The sequence below is a fragment of the Talpa europaea genome (genome assembly GCF_964194135.1).
Source record: "Talpa europaea genome assembly, chromosome: 11".
Taxonomy (NCBI): Eukaryota; Metazoa; Chordata; class Mammalia; order Eulipotyphla; family Talpidae; genus Talpa; species Talpa europaea.
In genome coordinates this window covers 26167638-26182538 of record NC_140078.1, presented here as the reverse complement: position 1 = coordinate 26182538, position 14901 = coordinate 26167638, and the positions used below count along the sequence as shown (strand labels likewise).

At 38.5% G+C, this 14901-nt stretch overlaps 1 protein-coding gene across 2 annotated transcripts in view; it reads right to left on the bottom strand.

Moving 5' to 3' along the window:
* The window catches only part of PLCB1 (phospholipase C beta 1), a gene marked incomplete at both ends in the record, with an annotated part of 613641 nt that overhangs the window by 63875 nt on the left and 534865 nt on the right, over nucleotides 1-14901 (bottom strand). For both annotated transcript variants that reach the window (XM_084247878.1, XM_084247879.1), the window contains 4 exons: nucleotides 123-209; nucleotides 846-903; nucleotides 1384-1473; nucleotides 1580-1656. In XM_084247878.1, coding sequence (XP_084104004.1) covers nucleotides 123-209; nucleotides 846-903; nucleotides 1384-1473; nucleotides 1580-1656 — 312 coding nt within the window. The remainder of the gene's footprint in view (nucleotides 1-122; nucleotides 210-845; nucleotides 904-1383; nucleotides 1474-1579; nucleotides 1657-14901) is intronic.

The following is a 14901-nucleotide window of genomic DNA, read 5'->3' as shown; positions in this document are numbered from 1 at the left end:
GTGGTTTCACATGCAACAACAGACCCTAGCCTATGTGGAAGGCACATGAATTGTGGAGGTCTTACTCTAACTGAGTGGAAAGGAAACAAAGGTATTGTGTGTTATGATTTGGTTCACTTTACCTTGGGCTTTTCATCAAGGATCTGCTGACGGATCTCCTTGTGCTTCTCAATGAGTTTTTCTTGCCTTTTACTTTGTGCCTCTTCTAACTACAAGAAAAGTAAAAGGAAAATCATTTTCATCTAAATGTTCAAGTGAATGCTTTCACCTGAAAATGGATAGCTAGTAAGATCTATTATTGCAACAATTATATAATAATTTGGTATTATTAGGTATTTAAATATTTCATATCCTGATCAAGAGATGCTCTTACAAGTGTGGGAAACTGTTGATAAATATTCAGGTTTGGTGATGGGTGCAGAGGATTAGGGGAAGGGGGAGTAAGGTGATCCATTGATATTTTTAAAAAATTCATAAAAATACTATTTTTTTGTGATAAGAAGTGTCTCTAGAGGTTGCCATCTTTTATACAATTGAGCAACTAAAGATTCTTTGGGGGAGGCTCTCATTTATATCATGTTTCTGGGCTTCTGACTGGAGAAATCTATTTTTAGGGTGTGGGGAATGATTTTTTATGTTTATCTTCAGATGCACCCTTTTATATAGAGGATTACAATTAAACTTGCAAGAGACAGGAATTAAGAAGTGCATTCCTTCTGAAGCCATTCTGCTGGTACTGGTGATAAGCAGATACAACCAAGCCTGGCATTTCAGTCCAGAGACTCACACTGTGCTTGTCAAAGGATCACATGGTTTGTAAAGGAATGAGGGATTGAAGGACATACCCTCTTGATGTACTGCACAACCTCCTGGATATAGGACCGGATCATCTCTGTCTTTTCCCTAAAAGCAAATTACACACACATATTATTATAGAACTCAGCTGGCATCGATGAATATGGGAACCTCAGCCTTCCAGATGAAAAGGTACAGAAATCTCTACATTCTTATTACACTGCAGGAAAAGTACAAACCAACCAGCTTTGGACAAAGGTCAGGTTCCACCCAAGGGCAAGCTTTCATTAAGTGCTTGGAAGTTCCCTGATGATCTGGGAAATGAGGAGTTAACCTTTCCCTAAGGGAAGCTCTCCACTCAGTCTTTATCCAAAAGACTCTGCCCCGGTGCATCTCAATACTTGACTGAATTGCTCTTTGAGTTCAGTGTTAAAAATTTTGCAATGCGCCGATATTTTGGGAGGTTAATCAGAGGAGAAATTTTACAGATGGGTCTTTGTGTAGATGAGAACCTGCTATTCTGATACAGAATAAAGTCATCACCAGGTGAGAGGTGGTGAGGGGGTGAGAGGGGTTCTTTCTCCTTACTCTTCCATCTGAGTTTTGTCTTTGGATTTAGCTTCTGTTATCTTCTCCTGCCTCTTTTTATCCATTTTCTTCTTCAATTCCTTCTTCTCTCTGAAGTCAAAATGGAAGGGAAAGGGAAAAATTGGTGAATCAGATGGCAATGTGTGTTGAATATACTTATAAACACAAGTCCATTGTAATAAGATTAGAGGCTTACTTCTCACAGATTTCTTTGAGCTTCTTTAACTGATTGTTCTGACACTCTTCAGCCACATCTGTCAATTTTTGAATCAGCTGGGAAAAGAAAATGCCAGTTTGCTGTTTTACATTATCATCAACAAAGTACCCTCTCCCTCTGCCATGCTCCACAACAGTGTATGTGGTTAGGAAAATCTGTGACTGTCATTAAACAGTGGTTAAGAGTGCCAGACCTCCTAGGCAATGAGAATATAATTTAAAGCCAACACCTTAGCTCAGTTTGAATATGGAGTTCTTTTCTCTTTATATTATTGTGCTGATTGCCACACTTTGACTTAGCCCCCCTCCCCCCCCAAAAAAAAAAACAAAAAAACTAACAGTGGGGACCATTTTACCCAACTCTTGTTCTTAAGACTTATTAAAGGGGGAATATAGGGAAACTGAACAAGGGGTCAGGGAAAAAAAAAGACAAAACTAACAGGGAAATTAAATCTGAAATATATAGCAGGGGGAAGAAGAAGGGGTCACAGTAGGGAAGGAAAGGGAACAAGGGACTATGGTGATGGTTCACAGGTGATGTGATTTTGGTCAAGGAGCCTACTTTATCTGAACCTACATTTTCTTGGTTGTAAACAAGATTATCAACAATTTTTTCTCCTGGAAGAATTTTGGATAAAAATGAGTATGATAACAATGTACCTCATAATCAACTGTGAATAGTAATTCTTGTTGACAGCTATCATTCACATTTAATTGTTTCTAGGGTGACATTAAATACCCAACTTAGAAATGGATGTGTGTGTCATTGCTGTGTCTAATTTTCAGAGAACATCAGAGATTCTCTTCTGTGAAACCACTGAACAGGAAATTCATTTAATCCTTACATCTATTTTGTTATTAGACCACGCTTCAAGAAGGAAGCACCCGTGTTTTTATACCCTCAGTGCTATGCACAATTCCCAGCATTTAGTAGGTGCTCAGTAAATCCTTGTCTATTAAATGAAATTAACGTTGTCCTCCAATCCTGTCTCAATCTTTATTCCACATGAAAAAAACTAGGGAACTCTGTCATTGCTTTGGCAGAAGAAGCAACTGGATTCAACCCTTCTGACTAGAGCCACCAAACTGGTGGCTCACCTTCCTGTGAAAGGTCCCAAGGCTGATTCCCCAAAGGGGGTTCTTAGATACAGCAGGGCGGACCAGTTTTTTATAAGAAGCAGCTATGACAGTGACAAGGTAACCTAATCATAATACCAGCAAACTTTCACGGATAATTTACACACATTGGGCACAGTCTAAAGAGTTTTATATGTTTTATATTATTTAATTCTAACTGCTGCCCCATGAGTTTGGTGCTCCTGGGCTCAAGGTCTGGGCCACAGCAGTGGTGAGAGGTAGAGTGGAGTATAAATGTACATCATGGGGGTATCCCTGGTGGCACAAGTGGTTAAGCGTCAGCACTATGAAGCTATCCAAGCCACTGCAGCACGAGTTTTATCCCTGGCCAGTGAGGTGACCCACATGGGGCAGCAGACCTCTCCTGTCTCCTCTACTGCTCTCCTCAGCAGTGTATTTCAGTAGATCTGCCTGTTCTGCACCCCACTCTGTCTCTGGTGAATCCTCTCAGCCCCCCCGCATCTCTGGCCTGTACCCCAGTTCTTGTATGCATAAATAAATAAATCTTAAAAAAATGTGCATCAGATTGTGGATGTGGCCTTCACTACTCTCCATGTTGCTTTTCTTTATGATGTTGAGTATTATTTTTATTTATTTGTTTTATTTATACAAGAACTGGGGTACAGGCCAGATGCATGGGTGGGTGAAAGGATTCACCAGAGACAGAGCGGGGAGCAGAACAGGCAGACTGACAAAATACACTGCTGAGGGGAGTAGTGGGTGTGACAGGAGAGGTCTACTTCACCATGTGGGATCCTCGCCAGCTGGCGGGAATCAAACCGGTGCTGCAGAGGCTGCTGACAGATTCACAGCGCTGTGCTCAACCACCTGAGCCACCAGGGGAGACCCGAGCATTATTTTTAAACACTCCTTTTTAAGAGAATAAAAGAAGTGTAGAAAAAAATTGCCTTATAAGTTAAAATAAATGCACAGTTACTTGAAATTGACATAAAATTTGATGTATTCATATGTGAAGTGGATTAAGTATGAGCAAATATTAACTGGGGCTTGGGCCCGCAGAAAATCTACTTGATCATTCAGAAGAAAACTGCCTGACCACGACTGTCACAATGAAAGAAATCATGAATGACTATAGCTTTGTAGTGCCACTTATCAAGCTGTCTAGATGTAAGATTCTGATGTGCAAAAACCGGCCATTTCCTTGAGGATCCCTGCAGTGCCTCTATTACAGCTGAGAGTTTACCCTCAGCACCTTCTCCTGAGAGGGCATTTCTCCTCTCCCATTCACCCCAAGGGGTTACAGAAGGATAATCAGGGACATGTGTGGGGAACTTCAAAATACAGATTCTTTTTTTTTTTTTTTGAAGTTTTTTTTTTTTTTTTTTATAGAGGCATGTTTTTATTTTATTTATTTATTTGTTTGTTTTTGTTTTGTTTATACATGCACTGGGTACAGTCAGAAGCGCGGGAGGGTGAGAGAATTCACCAGAGCCAGAGCGGGGAGCAGAGCAGGCAGAAGGACCGAAGTACACTGCTGAGGGGAGCAGCGGGCGGCAGGAGAGGTCTGCGCGCCATGTGGGACACTCCTCCGGTGGCCGGGGAGCAGCCGGGGATCGAACCGGTGCAGCAGAGGCCGCGGGCAGCTTCGCAACCCAGCGCTCAACCGCTGCGCCACCGGGGAGGCCCCAAAATACAGATTCTAAGGCCTGTTTAGAACTATGGACTCTGAGTTCTAGGGATAGGGCCAGGAATTGGTATTTTCAAAAGCCTCCTAGGAGATTTGGACATTGACAGATTTGGGGCCTCCCTTCTTTCTACCCACTGCTAAATCTCCTAGCAATTTTTTTTTAAATTCAGTGGCATTTATACTTCTTTTCTTATCGCTATTGTTCATCTAACTGCAGAATATTTTCCTGTTTTCAGGGTTATGTCAGTACCTGCTCACATTTAGTGCTTTCTTTCCACCTTCTGCAACAAACACACTGAGCAAGAGATCTCAGTCCTTGTACCCAGTGATTCTGCTTTTTTATTTTTATTTGGTTTCAGTCTCCACCCAGTTGCCAGTAGCACACTCTTAATATTCCACAGTAGTTCCCTGTCTACTGCATCCATCCATTGGCCTTCCTCTTCCCCAGGCCATTTGCACTTGCTCTTTATTCTTCTCAGAACTAATTTCTATCTCCTTTGGTCCCTTTACCTCAGTAATGCACTTTTTCCTACAATCCACCACACATAAATGAGGTAGATACCTACAAATACCTGGAAAGATTCTAGAAAGTCTGATCTGATGATCTGACTTTTTAGATTATGCTACTCAAAGTGTGGCTCATTGACCAGCAGCACTGGCATTGCCAGAGAACACAGAACTGTAAATTCTCAGTCCCTACTCATGATCAACTAAGTAAAAATACATATTTTAGCAAGATTCCAGGAAATTCTTATGCAAATCAAAGTTAGAGAAGTACTATCTAGATTACTGAGGAAAGTGGGCACTATTTAGAAGATATCCTTTGCTATGATCTGAATGTTTGTATTTCTGCTTAATTCATTTATTAAAATCCTAATCCCTAATGAGAAGTATCAGCAGGTAGGGCCTTTGGGAGATAATTGAGTGATGAAGGTACAGCCCTCACCTCATGAAGGCATGAGGGTGCCCTTACAAAAGACACGCAAGAGAGTAGAGAGCTGTCTTGCCCTCTCCACCATGTAAGGACACAGTAGAAGATGGCATCTGTGAGCCAGGCAGGGGGTTCTACCAGGCTTTCAGAACTGTGATAATAGATGTTTACAATGTTAGCTCCTCTGTCTATCGTAATTTGCTATACTAGCCTGAATTGACTAAGACACCCTTTCAAACTCCCTCTTCTCTGTCTCAAAAGATGCTCAGATCTTTACCTGCATTCTCTTCATTATCTCAAACTCAGCTTCCTTGCATCTAAAATGGGGACATTTCCCTTCTGAGGTGGTAAAAACTGAAAGAGAAAACACATGCAAGCCCTAATAGACCAAATCATAGGTTCTTAACTTGGTTTCCTTCCAAGAAAAAGTTTTTCTTTTTTTTAAAGAATTATTTATTTATTTATACAAGCACTGGGTACAGTCAGAAGCACGGGAGGGTGAGAGGATTCACCAGAGCCAGAGCGGGGAACAGAACAGGCAGGGTGAAGAAATACACTGCTGAGGGGAGCAGTGGGAGCAACAGGAGAGGTCTGTGTGCCATGTGGGACCCTCACCGGTGGCTGGGGATCGAACTGGCACTGCAGAGGCTGTGGGCAGCTTCACAGCCCAGTGCTCAAACGCTGCGCCACCAGGGGAGGCCCAAGAAAAAGTTTCTTGCTTTTGCTTTCCTTCCCTGTCTGTGACAGGGCCTGAGTTGCCATTTTATTTTCTCCTCTCAAACTTTTGCCTAAACTGGAGATATTCCCTCTGCATAAAAACACAATTCTATTTTCTCTTCCCTTTCAGATGCCTAACCTTCTGTTCATCTTTGGCCTTCCTTTCATTTGTGTCCCTAAAATGGAAAAGTAACTGCTGCTTCCAAAGTTGCAGTTAGCCATCCCCTCCTTCTTTAAGTCCATTTTCTGCTTCCATTCCAACCAGTGAGATACACCTGCTTTTGCCCTCTTATTACAAAAATGTATTTGTCACTAAATTTATTGACTATTTCTCAGGGCATAGCTTTTATTATTCTAGAGATTTGTACATCTTAGGACCTCATAACCTTAGGACCTCAGTATTTTCTTAAGGCATTCTTAGGCTAAAAGAAATAAAAGAACAGTCCCATTTACCAGTTAAATAATTATGGACACGCAACTAAACAGTAGTTCTTTACAAAGTATCCAACAGATGTTAACCTGATTCCTTAAAACCTGCAAAATACCCCACAATACCTCAATACCTCGGTGAATTTAATGTGGCATCTTAGGGTGACTTGGCACACAGTTTGGGAACTATAATTTTATCCTCTTGCCAGGCTCATTGGCCATCCTCCTTCAGATGAAACTCTTGTTCCTGAATTTAAAGTATCATCAGCAATTGCCAGAGTCAGCCCTCCTTCCCTTCTCTCCTAGGGGCCTTGATTTACTTCAGCATCATCAACTTCCTTGTCAAGCAAGGTAGATTTGTCTCTCACAAAAGAGAAGTAATTGTATTTTCCCACTAAGAATCACCCTTCCACTCTAAGGTGAAGATTACCTTTGACTTCCCTCTAGGATATTTTCCCCATCTAGCGGGTCATAGAGATTTGTTAATTTTTCTGTTGTCATGTATCCTATGGCTTTGTGCTGGCAGCTTTCTGGTACAGATTCTATTAGCTCCAGTCTGAACTTGGCAAGAATTCCCTCCCTCCCCACAGTCTCCTTAATCAGTCCATTCCATGCTAAATAGGCTTGCTTTTTTCCCAAAGCTTTAGCTGGTTAGCCCCAAATGTTATGCTCTGGTTCTAAATTTCTTTTCCTAATTAACACTCATCATATCCAATAAACTAGGCAGTATTTTTTGCTCTCCAAACTGTCCAGGGACACTCGTGCTTCTGTAATTTTTCTCAGGTTCTTCTTCCATCTTAATGTTATTTCCAATTGAATAGGAGAGAGCATAATATAGAACACCCCACCACAACAGAAAGCTCCACAGAACCATGAGGCTCTCACCACTTCTGGTAAGGGAGGGGGCACCCTCCAAGGTCCCCCCTTGTCCATGCCCTCTCTTTCCACATTAGCCTTTGGTGATTCTTCTGTTGATTTCCCAGAGAACTCTATGTTTTTGCTCTTTAATTGGCTTTTTCTATATTACTGCATGATTCTTACTTTTTATATGGACACATTTTAATTTTGTTGCCCCCAAAGATTGCCATCTCCATTCTTAATAATTTTTGGAAAACTTGACTCAATGCAAACTAGGCACTCAACAAGTTATTTTGAATGAAATCTTTGGCCACATGGACTTTGATCTCAGTGATAGTTAAGGAGATTCATGTCTAAGTTAAGGGCTGTCTTATTGGAATTATTTTTAAAATGATATAAATTTGGGATTTAAGAAGCTAAGTTTTGTTCCATTAGGAACAAATGCCTTAATGTGCAATCCAGCTATATTTTTAATAAATGTGGCTTTTGCATGCAAAATGAATTCTAAAGATTGTTTTTAAAAGGGACATCTTGTGCTTAATATGACATTTAAATTTGTCTTCTCTGTACTCAGGTCCCCTTGGTCTCCCCCTTTCACTGGCATCCCTCTTGGTACATTCTTTCCTTTCCAGCATTTTTCAAAAGACTATCACTCTTAATGGACTTCTGCCCTTACAGCACTTACTGTTTTCATTTAAACTTCTACATAAGGCCCAGGAAGCAGAAGAATTTTCACTATGACTCTATCAATAATAGTGCCAGAAAAAAAAATAATAGTGCCAGACTCACATTCAACTGATTAGATATGCATGCCAATAATTTATCTCTTTCCTAACCTAAAGAGAGTGAGAGGGACTGACCTCTTGCTTTCTCTGCCCAATACTTCTCCAGGAAGAATATCCTCTGCTTTCTGAGACCTGGCCCCATGTCCATTTGGTTCCCATAGGAGCTGCTGTATGCGCTACCCTTTACCTCTTGGCCAAGTTTACTGTCCCAGAGGAAATACTGTCCAAGCTGGAACAGTCATGCCCTGACTTGTCCACAGGTGACTGGTCTAAGGTTGCAGTTACAGTTAATCATATGACCCAAACAAGTCTTTTCCCAAGATATTTCCAAATTGTTACTGTAGAGAGAAATATAACTTAGAGGGGGTTAGTGACTCGTTTCTGACAAGTGGAAACCTGATTGTTATTTTTGAAATGAATAATACTAATGCCCAGAGAATAATGGGGTGCTGGAGGAAAAGTGGGAGGGATAGAGAAAATGCCATAAGGGGGTTCCAGGCTTCTAGTTCTCCCTACTTCCCTTTTCCTGGTTTAGATTGTCAGTCTCCTCTTATGTGATCCACCCTGCCTATTTTCCTAAGGTGTACTCTTTTTGTCTAAGTTTGTATGAATTGGGTTCTGTGGCTTGCAACCAAGAAAATCCTGACCCAAAAAAAAAAAAAAAAAAAGGAAACTGAAATAAAAAAATTTCATTTCTTATCCATCAATAAGATGGAGTAAATTTTGAGCTTTGGTTCAGCATTTTCATTGCATTATATAAGGACCCAGGAGATATTGTGTGAATATTTTTCACACAATAATTGAAGTATTTTTAAACTAACTGAGGGTACACTCACTGTTGTTGTATATTTACTAGCAGACAAACTCTACTCAAAGAACTATTCAATCATGGATTAGTCAGAAAACTTACTGAAAGTAAGCTCTCCATTAAAGTTAGAAAAGAAGAAAAGATTAATTTAGAATTCCAGGAAATAAATCAAGAGTCTATGTGGTAAAATACAAAAACATTTAATTTTAACTTTTAGCAGTTTTTTTTTTTTTTGCCCAAGGGAATAGACACATTTCAATAATATTGCTTATTTGTTTACTGCTCATGACAACTGTCCTAGTCAAATGTTCCAAACCTTTTAAGGAGTGAGAAAGAAAAACTCTGGGGATTATAATTTCATGCTTATTCAACTCCCTGTTAAGTTTCACTTGGTTTAATCATCTGAAGGCCAGAAATTGGTTTCCATGAAAGAGACTAATTCTTTGATGATAACTCAAAAGGGATTAAAAAAATACACACACAGACAGACATTGGTACATTTGGAGGCTCTTCTAAGAAGGGCAATTTTGGAAAATGGGCAATAAATCAAGTGAGAATATTCACACTTGAAGCAGACCTTACTGTCTTTCCCCTTCCACTAATGTCCAGGGAAGATGTTGTCTTCTAGTTTTCACTAAAAATTGTTTGGTTTTCTCTACAAGCAATTAATTTATGATGCCATAAACTAAGTCATGCTCCACAAACTAAATGCATTTCTGATAATTTCAAAACAAGGTAAATGTTTATGATGGGGTATATCTGGGCCATTCAAATTAATATTCATTCATTCATTCATTCATTCATTCATTCATTCAAGGGATATTTATGAGTAGGATATCATGCTAGTTTTTTGTTGTAGTTATTGTTTTGTTTCTGTATAGAAGAACTAGAGTGTAGGCCAGAGATTCAGGGGTGAGGGCTATGGTATGAGAAGATTTACCAGAGACAGAATGGGGAACAGAGCAGGCAGATTTACTGAAATACACTGCTAAAGGGGTACAGTAGGTGAGACAGGAGAGGTCTGGTGAGACAGAAGAGGTCTGCAGAGCCTTGTGGGTTGGCTTCCTGGCTGGGGATCAAACTCAGGCCACAATACTGAGACTTAACCCCTAGGCCACCAGGGAGGCCCTCTGCTAGTTATTGATGGCCAAACTGTGACCAGAAGACAGACCTATTCACCTGGAATGGACATTCCATACCAGCTCCTTTCAAATGGAAGAGAAAATATTAGACTAATAGGGCATCTGTCTCTATCATTCTCTGAGATATTCTTTCATATCTCTATCTGCTTCTTTAAAAATATATACCTTAATATAACTTATCTGTTTATTTGAATCTAAATTTTTGAAGAATCCTTGGAAATTTTTTTTTTGAGTGGGCAAAGAAATAAAAGTGAAAATTTGAGCAAGATCCATATTCAGCGTCAATATATTGGTTCAATAAATCTACAGCCTTTTAAGTAATTTTTTGCTTTTGAAATTTTACCAAGGTGATGTCAGCTTTTTAGCTTTCTGGGAAGTATAAATGGGTTAATGTAACATACTCTCTTGAAGACATATCAGGTATTCTTTTAGGAGACTATCAATTTGAAATAATTTCAAATTTAAAAAATCAAAAAAATTGATAAAGGGAACTCTAGTTGAGGTATTTCGTCAACCTAGATAATGCACGGGTACCTCCAATTTTCTGGTCCTTGTTTCCTCATCAGTAAAATATAGTATATAAATTATCTCTAACGTTCCTTTGATAAATTATAAAATGATATTATTCTATGATTATATTTTTAGGTTTAATAATGGTTTTAAAATCTTGAAAATAGAAAAATTGGAATTCATGTTCATGAAACATTTAATGATAAAGGTTTAACTTGTATTTATAATAAAGACATTTCTATCATAATTCATAAATAGTGTTAACAATTAATAATAGGCCCAATATATTCCCTTGTAATTATACATTCTAATGAAAGTACTTTCAAGAGTCATTGAAAAGTTGTGTAGTATCAAAGAACATTATGGATTTCTTGATTAAAATGAAAAATGAGAAAATGTTTGCATCTGATCAAGTCCAGTGAGAACATTATATGTGACTAAGCCAATTAAAAAAATTCTAGGATAAGATTTTAAAATTCCAAAAGATGTCATGGTCACTTTGTTTAGAAAAAATGAAATAAATAAATATTGCTTACCACTCAGATGTGAGGAAGTAGTAATAATATTCAAACTGGAGGTTTTTAAATAATTAGCAACAGAAACTTGACCGAAAGAGACATGATTTGTTCTGCGGTTTGTGATTAAAGTAGGACAATGAATCATGGGCTTAATATTTCAACAGTTCACTTAGAAGCTAGACCCAGAGGAAGTGCCCTCATATGAAGATAAATATCATAGCATATTAGCTACCTTTTTTTTTTTTAAGAAAAGTGCAAAATATATCATTTCAGTATCCTCCACTTGCCAAATGGAATCAATGAGTCCTGTAATTCCAGAGGGCACAAACTAAATTGTCAGAGTTATGGATTCTATTTTGGAATTTTCCTTTCAGCAGAATCTCTTCTGTTCCCAAAGCTTCTTTAAGTTGACACAAGTCAAAACTATTATTTTCTTTGCCTTTGGGAAGGTTCTGCTTACTGAAATTTTCCCCTTAAACTTAAATAGTTACCAATTAGCACATAAAAATACATGAAGCTAAAGATTCATGTAAAAAATAAAATTCAACTTTGAAAAGTTTATTACTTTAAATTGAAATCCGTAATGACAATTTTTAAAAGGTCTGAGAGCATGGAACATTTTTTTAAAAATTTAAGTAAAACTAGCATTATAGTCAGAAGAAACTTACATCATTTTTTTGTAAAAACTTATTATTTTAGAAATGAGATGGAGTATCTCAAAGAAGTGCAATGATTTAGCTAAAGCTACATAATCAAAAGTGGAATCCATGTTGCTTTGCTTTAAAACCTGAACAAATGACCTAGATGTCATAGAATGATGACTATGTTCTAGACACTGTGCTAAACTTCTGTGGACATTTTATTAAGTCTCACATCAAAACAATGAGGGCTATATGTAGATTTTTGGCCTTAACTCTTCACTTGTCTTTCTTTTTTTCACACCAACTAATATTTATTATGTGTCATATATTGCCAGAACTCCTCTAAGGGTGTTACACATTTTTAATCAGTTCATTACAGCACAACCTGGACACACACAACAACACAACTATTATTGCCTCCATTGACAAATGAAAAGGTTGAGGCATGGAAAGATTAAAAAACAAAACTTTCCTGAAGCCGTGCAACCAGGAGATGCCAGAGCTGGAACTGAAGCCCCAGCAAACCGAGAGTTGATATGCACTTCTCTCTTTATCCACACTCTTTGCAATATGACTTGCAGCTTCCCTAGCAAGAGGTAGAGTATTTTTCCCTATCCTTTCAGTCTTGGCAGTCTCTTATCTTGATTTGGCCAAAGAGGAGGCCAAGAGACTTCTCAAGAGACCTTGCTCATTTCCATCTGCTACCCTTTGGAATCTTTTCCAACATCCACATGAATAAGCCCAGGCTAGCCAGCTGGATCATGAAAGATGTGGATCCATATCTGCCTTTAAAGCCAGTCAATAGTCAACATTCAGAAACACAGCCTCTAGGTGACTGAGAGTGGAACCAAAAACACACGAATGAGCCCATCCAAGACTAGAAGAAATATCTTGTTGACTCAAGCTCAAATCGTCATACAGAATCATGAGCTAAATAAATGGCAACTGCTTTAAACCAGTAGTTTGAAAGTGTTTGTTATGCAGCAAAACTGCTTATAAAGATAGAAATACCATTAGTAGTAGGTTGACCTGACTCTACAACCTGTGCTCTTAAGCACTGTTAATTAAGGCTTGGTTCATACAGGATCACTAACCAATATGAAGCCAACTGTAGGTCTTTGATAACTTGGTGAATGAATGATTATGTACTGTATTTTATACTCTCTAACTTGCCCAGCCTCTCAAAATAATAAATGAAAAATAGTAGGATGAACTCTGTGGGTCAAAAGGACAGGAGACAGTTTAACAGAAAAATAGGCAATGATTATAAACAGTAGGTATAGGAAAAAAAGGAATACAAATGGCTAAAACAGAGATGGCAATATGCTCAGTTTTGTTCATAATTAAAGCAATGGAATTTAAAACAGATTATTGATTCTGTCCATATACTTATATACCGTATACTGATATTGTTCTGTTCATATGTGTACATACATGTATATGAATACATAATACATTACTCTTTTGAATAATGCACACACACAGAATACTATCAACTCTACTGGGGTTACCCAATGATTATCAGGAAAACTGACAAATAAGAAGAACATATTTTGACAATTAATTTCATTCTTTAGTTCACTTCTGGAGTCCTTTTTTTTTTTTTTTTTTTATTTTGGTCACCTCTTGTTTGATGGAAAACATAAAGATTTCCAGAAAGCTAATTCATTTACTTTTCCAGAAAAATATCCTATGTTAAAATGAGAATATTAAACGAGGAGAGATAAAAACAAAACTACAGTAGAGATACTTCCTGAAATTGTGATTATCCCTGACATGTTTACTTCATCTGGGCGACTACCGAAGGGAGAAAATTCAAGGTTGGCTTCCAGACAGACAACAGCAGCAAATTACAGAAATCATCTAACAGAAATCAGAAATCACCAAAAGGAAGACAATAAGCTTCCTCAGGCTACAAGAGGATGTCAAAAACTGCATTGCACATTTTTATTTGAACTCGAGTTCCTAGCCAATTCATGTATTAAAAAAAAAAAAAGGCCTTCAGTAAAAAACAATGATTTGTGCACATTATCTCTATTCCTCTTTTAAAGTTCAATGAATTGAGGATTAGCTTTATTTCCATGGGACAGATGGAAAAACTGAAGTTTCACAGCTACTCACTGGGGGAACAGTGGCCAGAAATCAGAAATTTGATTCTAGATCCTCAGTCTGTTCACATCTTGATGGCCATTCCATTCATAGCTAATCAGCATTCACCCAGCTTTCCATGAAATGCTGTTTTATCCCCCTGGGATTGGCAGGGAATTGGGGAATTTAGGCCTATGGGCCATATGTTGTTGGCTTGAGCCACAGGTGGGTCAGGCAGAAGAATATGATGTGAAAAAAGGGAGAAATAAATGGGACTGGAACATGTGAGACTTAAAATATAAGAAAGGGGGGAAGAGGCTCTGCAGAAGATAAAGGGTGTGGCAAATGTGAGATAAAATGAGGAAATCTTTTTTCTAAGCCACTAAAAAGGAGGGAGAAGAGACATACAAGATGGAGGCCAAAGGCTGCTGCCAACTAAGAAACAGCCCTACATATCACCCAAAATCCCCTTCTTCGGCTCTGGGTCTTAAGATTTGAATGTACTGGTGGGGCTGATTAAGAGTGATTATGAACAGGCAGATCTACTGGAATACACTGCTGAGGGGAGCAGTGGGCCAGACAGGAGAGGTCTGCTACAACATGTGGGTCAGCTCCCTGTTCAGGGATCAAACTCAGGCCACCATGGCTGGAAATAGGTCTGTCTCTGGTGAATCCTCTCACACACACACCCTCCACCTCTTGTATGCATAAATAATAAATAAAATAAATCTTCTCATTACTTCTCAAAGTTACTTTAAAATTAAAACCTAACTCTAATCACATAAACAAAATGCTGGGTGAACCTATGGCAGTTGATGAAAAACATAAAAAAGAGTTAGAGTGGATTCCCCAAGCCTGTAGTTCTTCCCTAGAATAGGTTTCCTTAACTGGGGTCAATAACCCTCAAGATTTTAAGGGTTGTACCAACCTGAATGGGTAAAGGGAACTTCCATCTTAATTTTCTCTCACTTCTACCTGAAAGTAACCTTTTACTTTCTTTTGTGAATATAGGCAGGAGATCATAGGAGTGATTTCCACAAGCCCTGCTTTTGTCTACAAAACATATTTATCTACTGATGATCAAATTGAT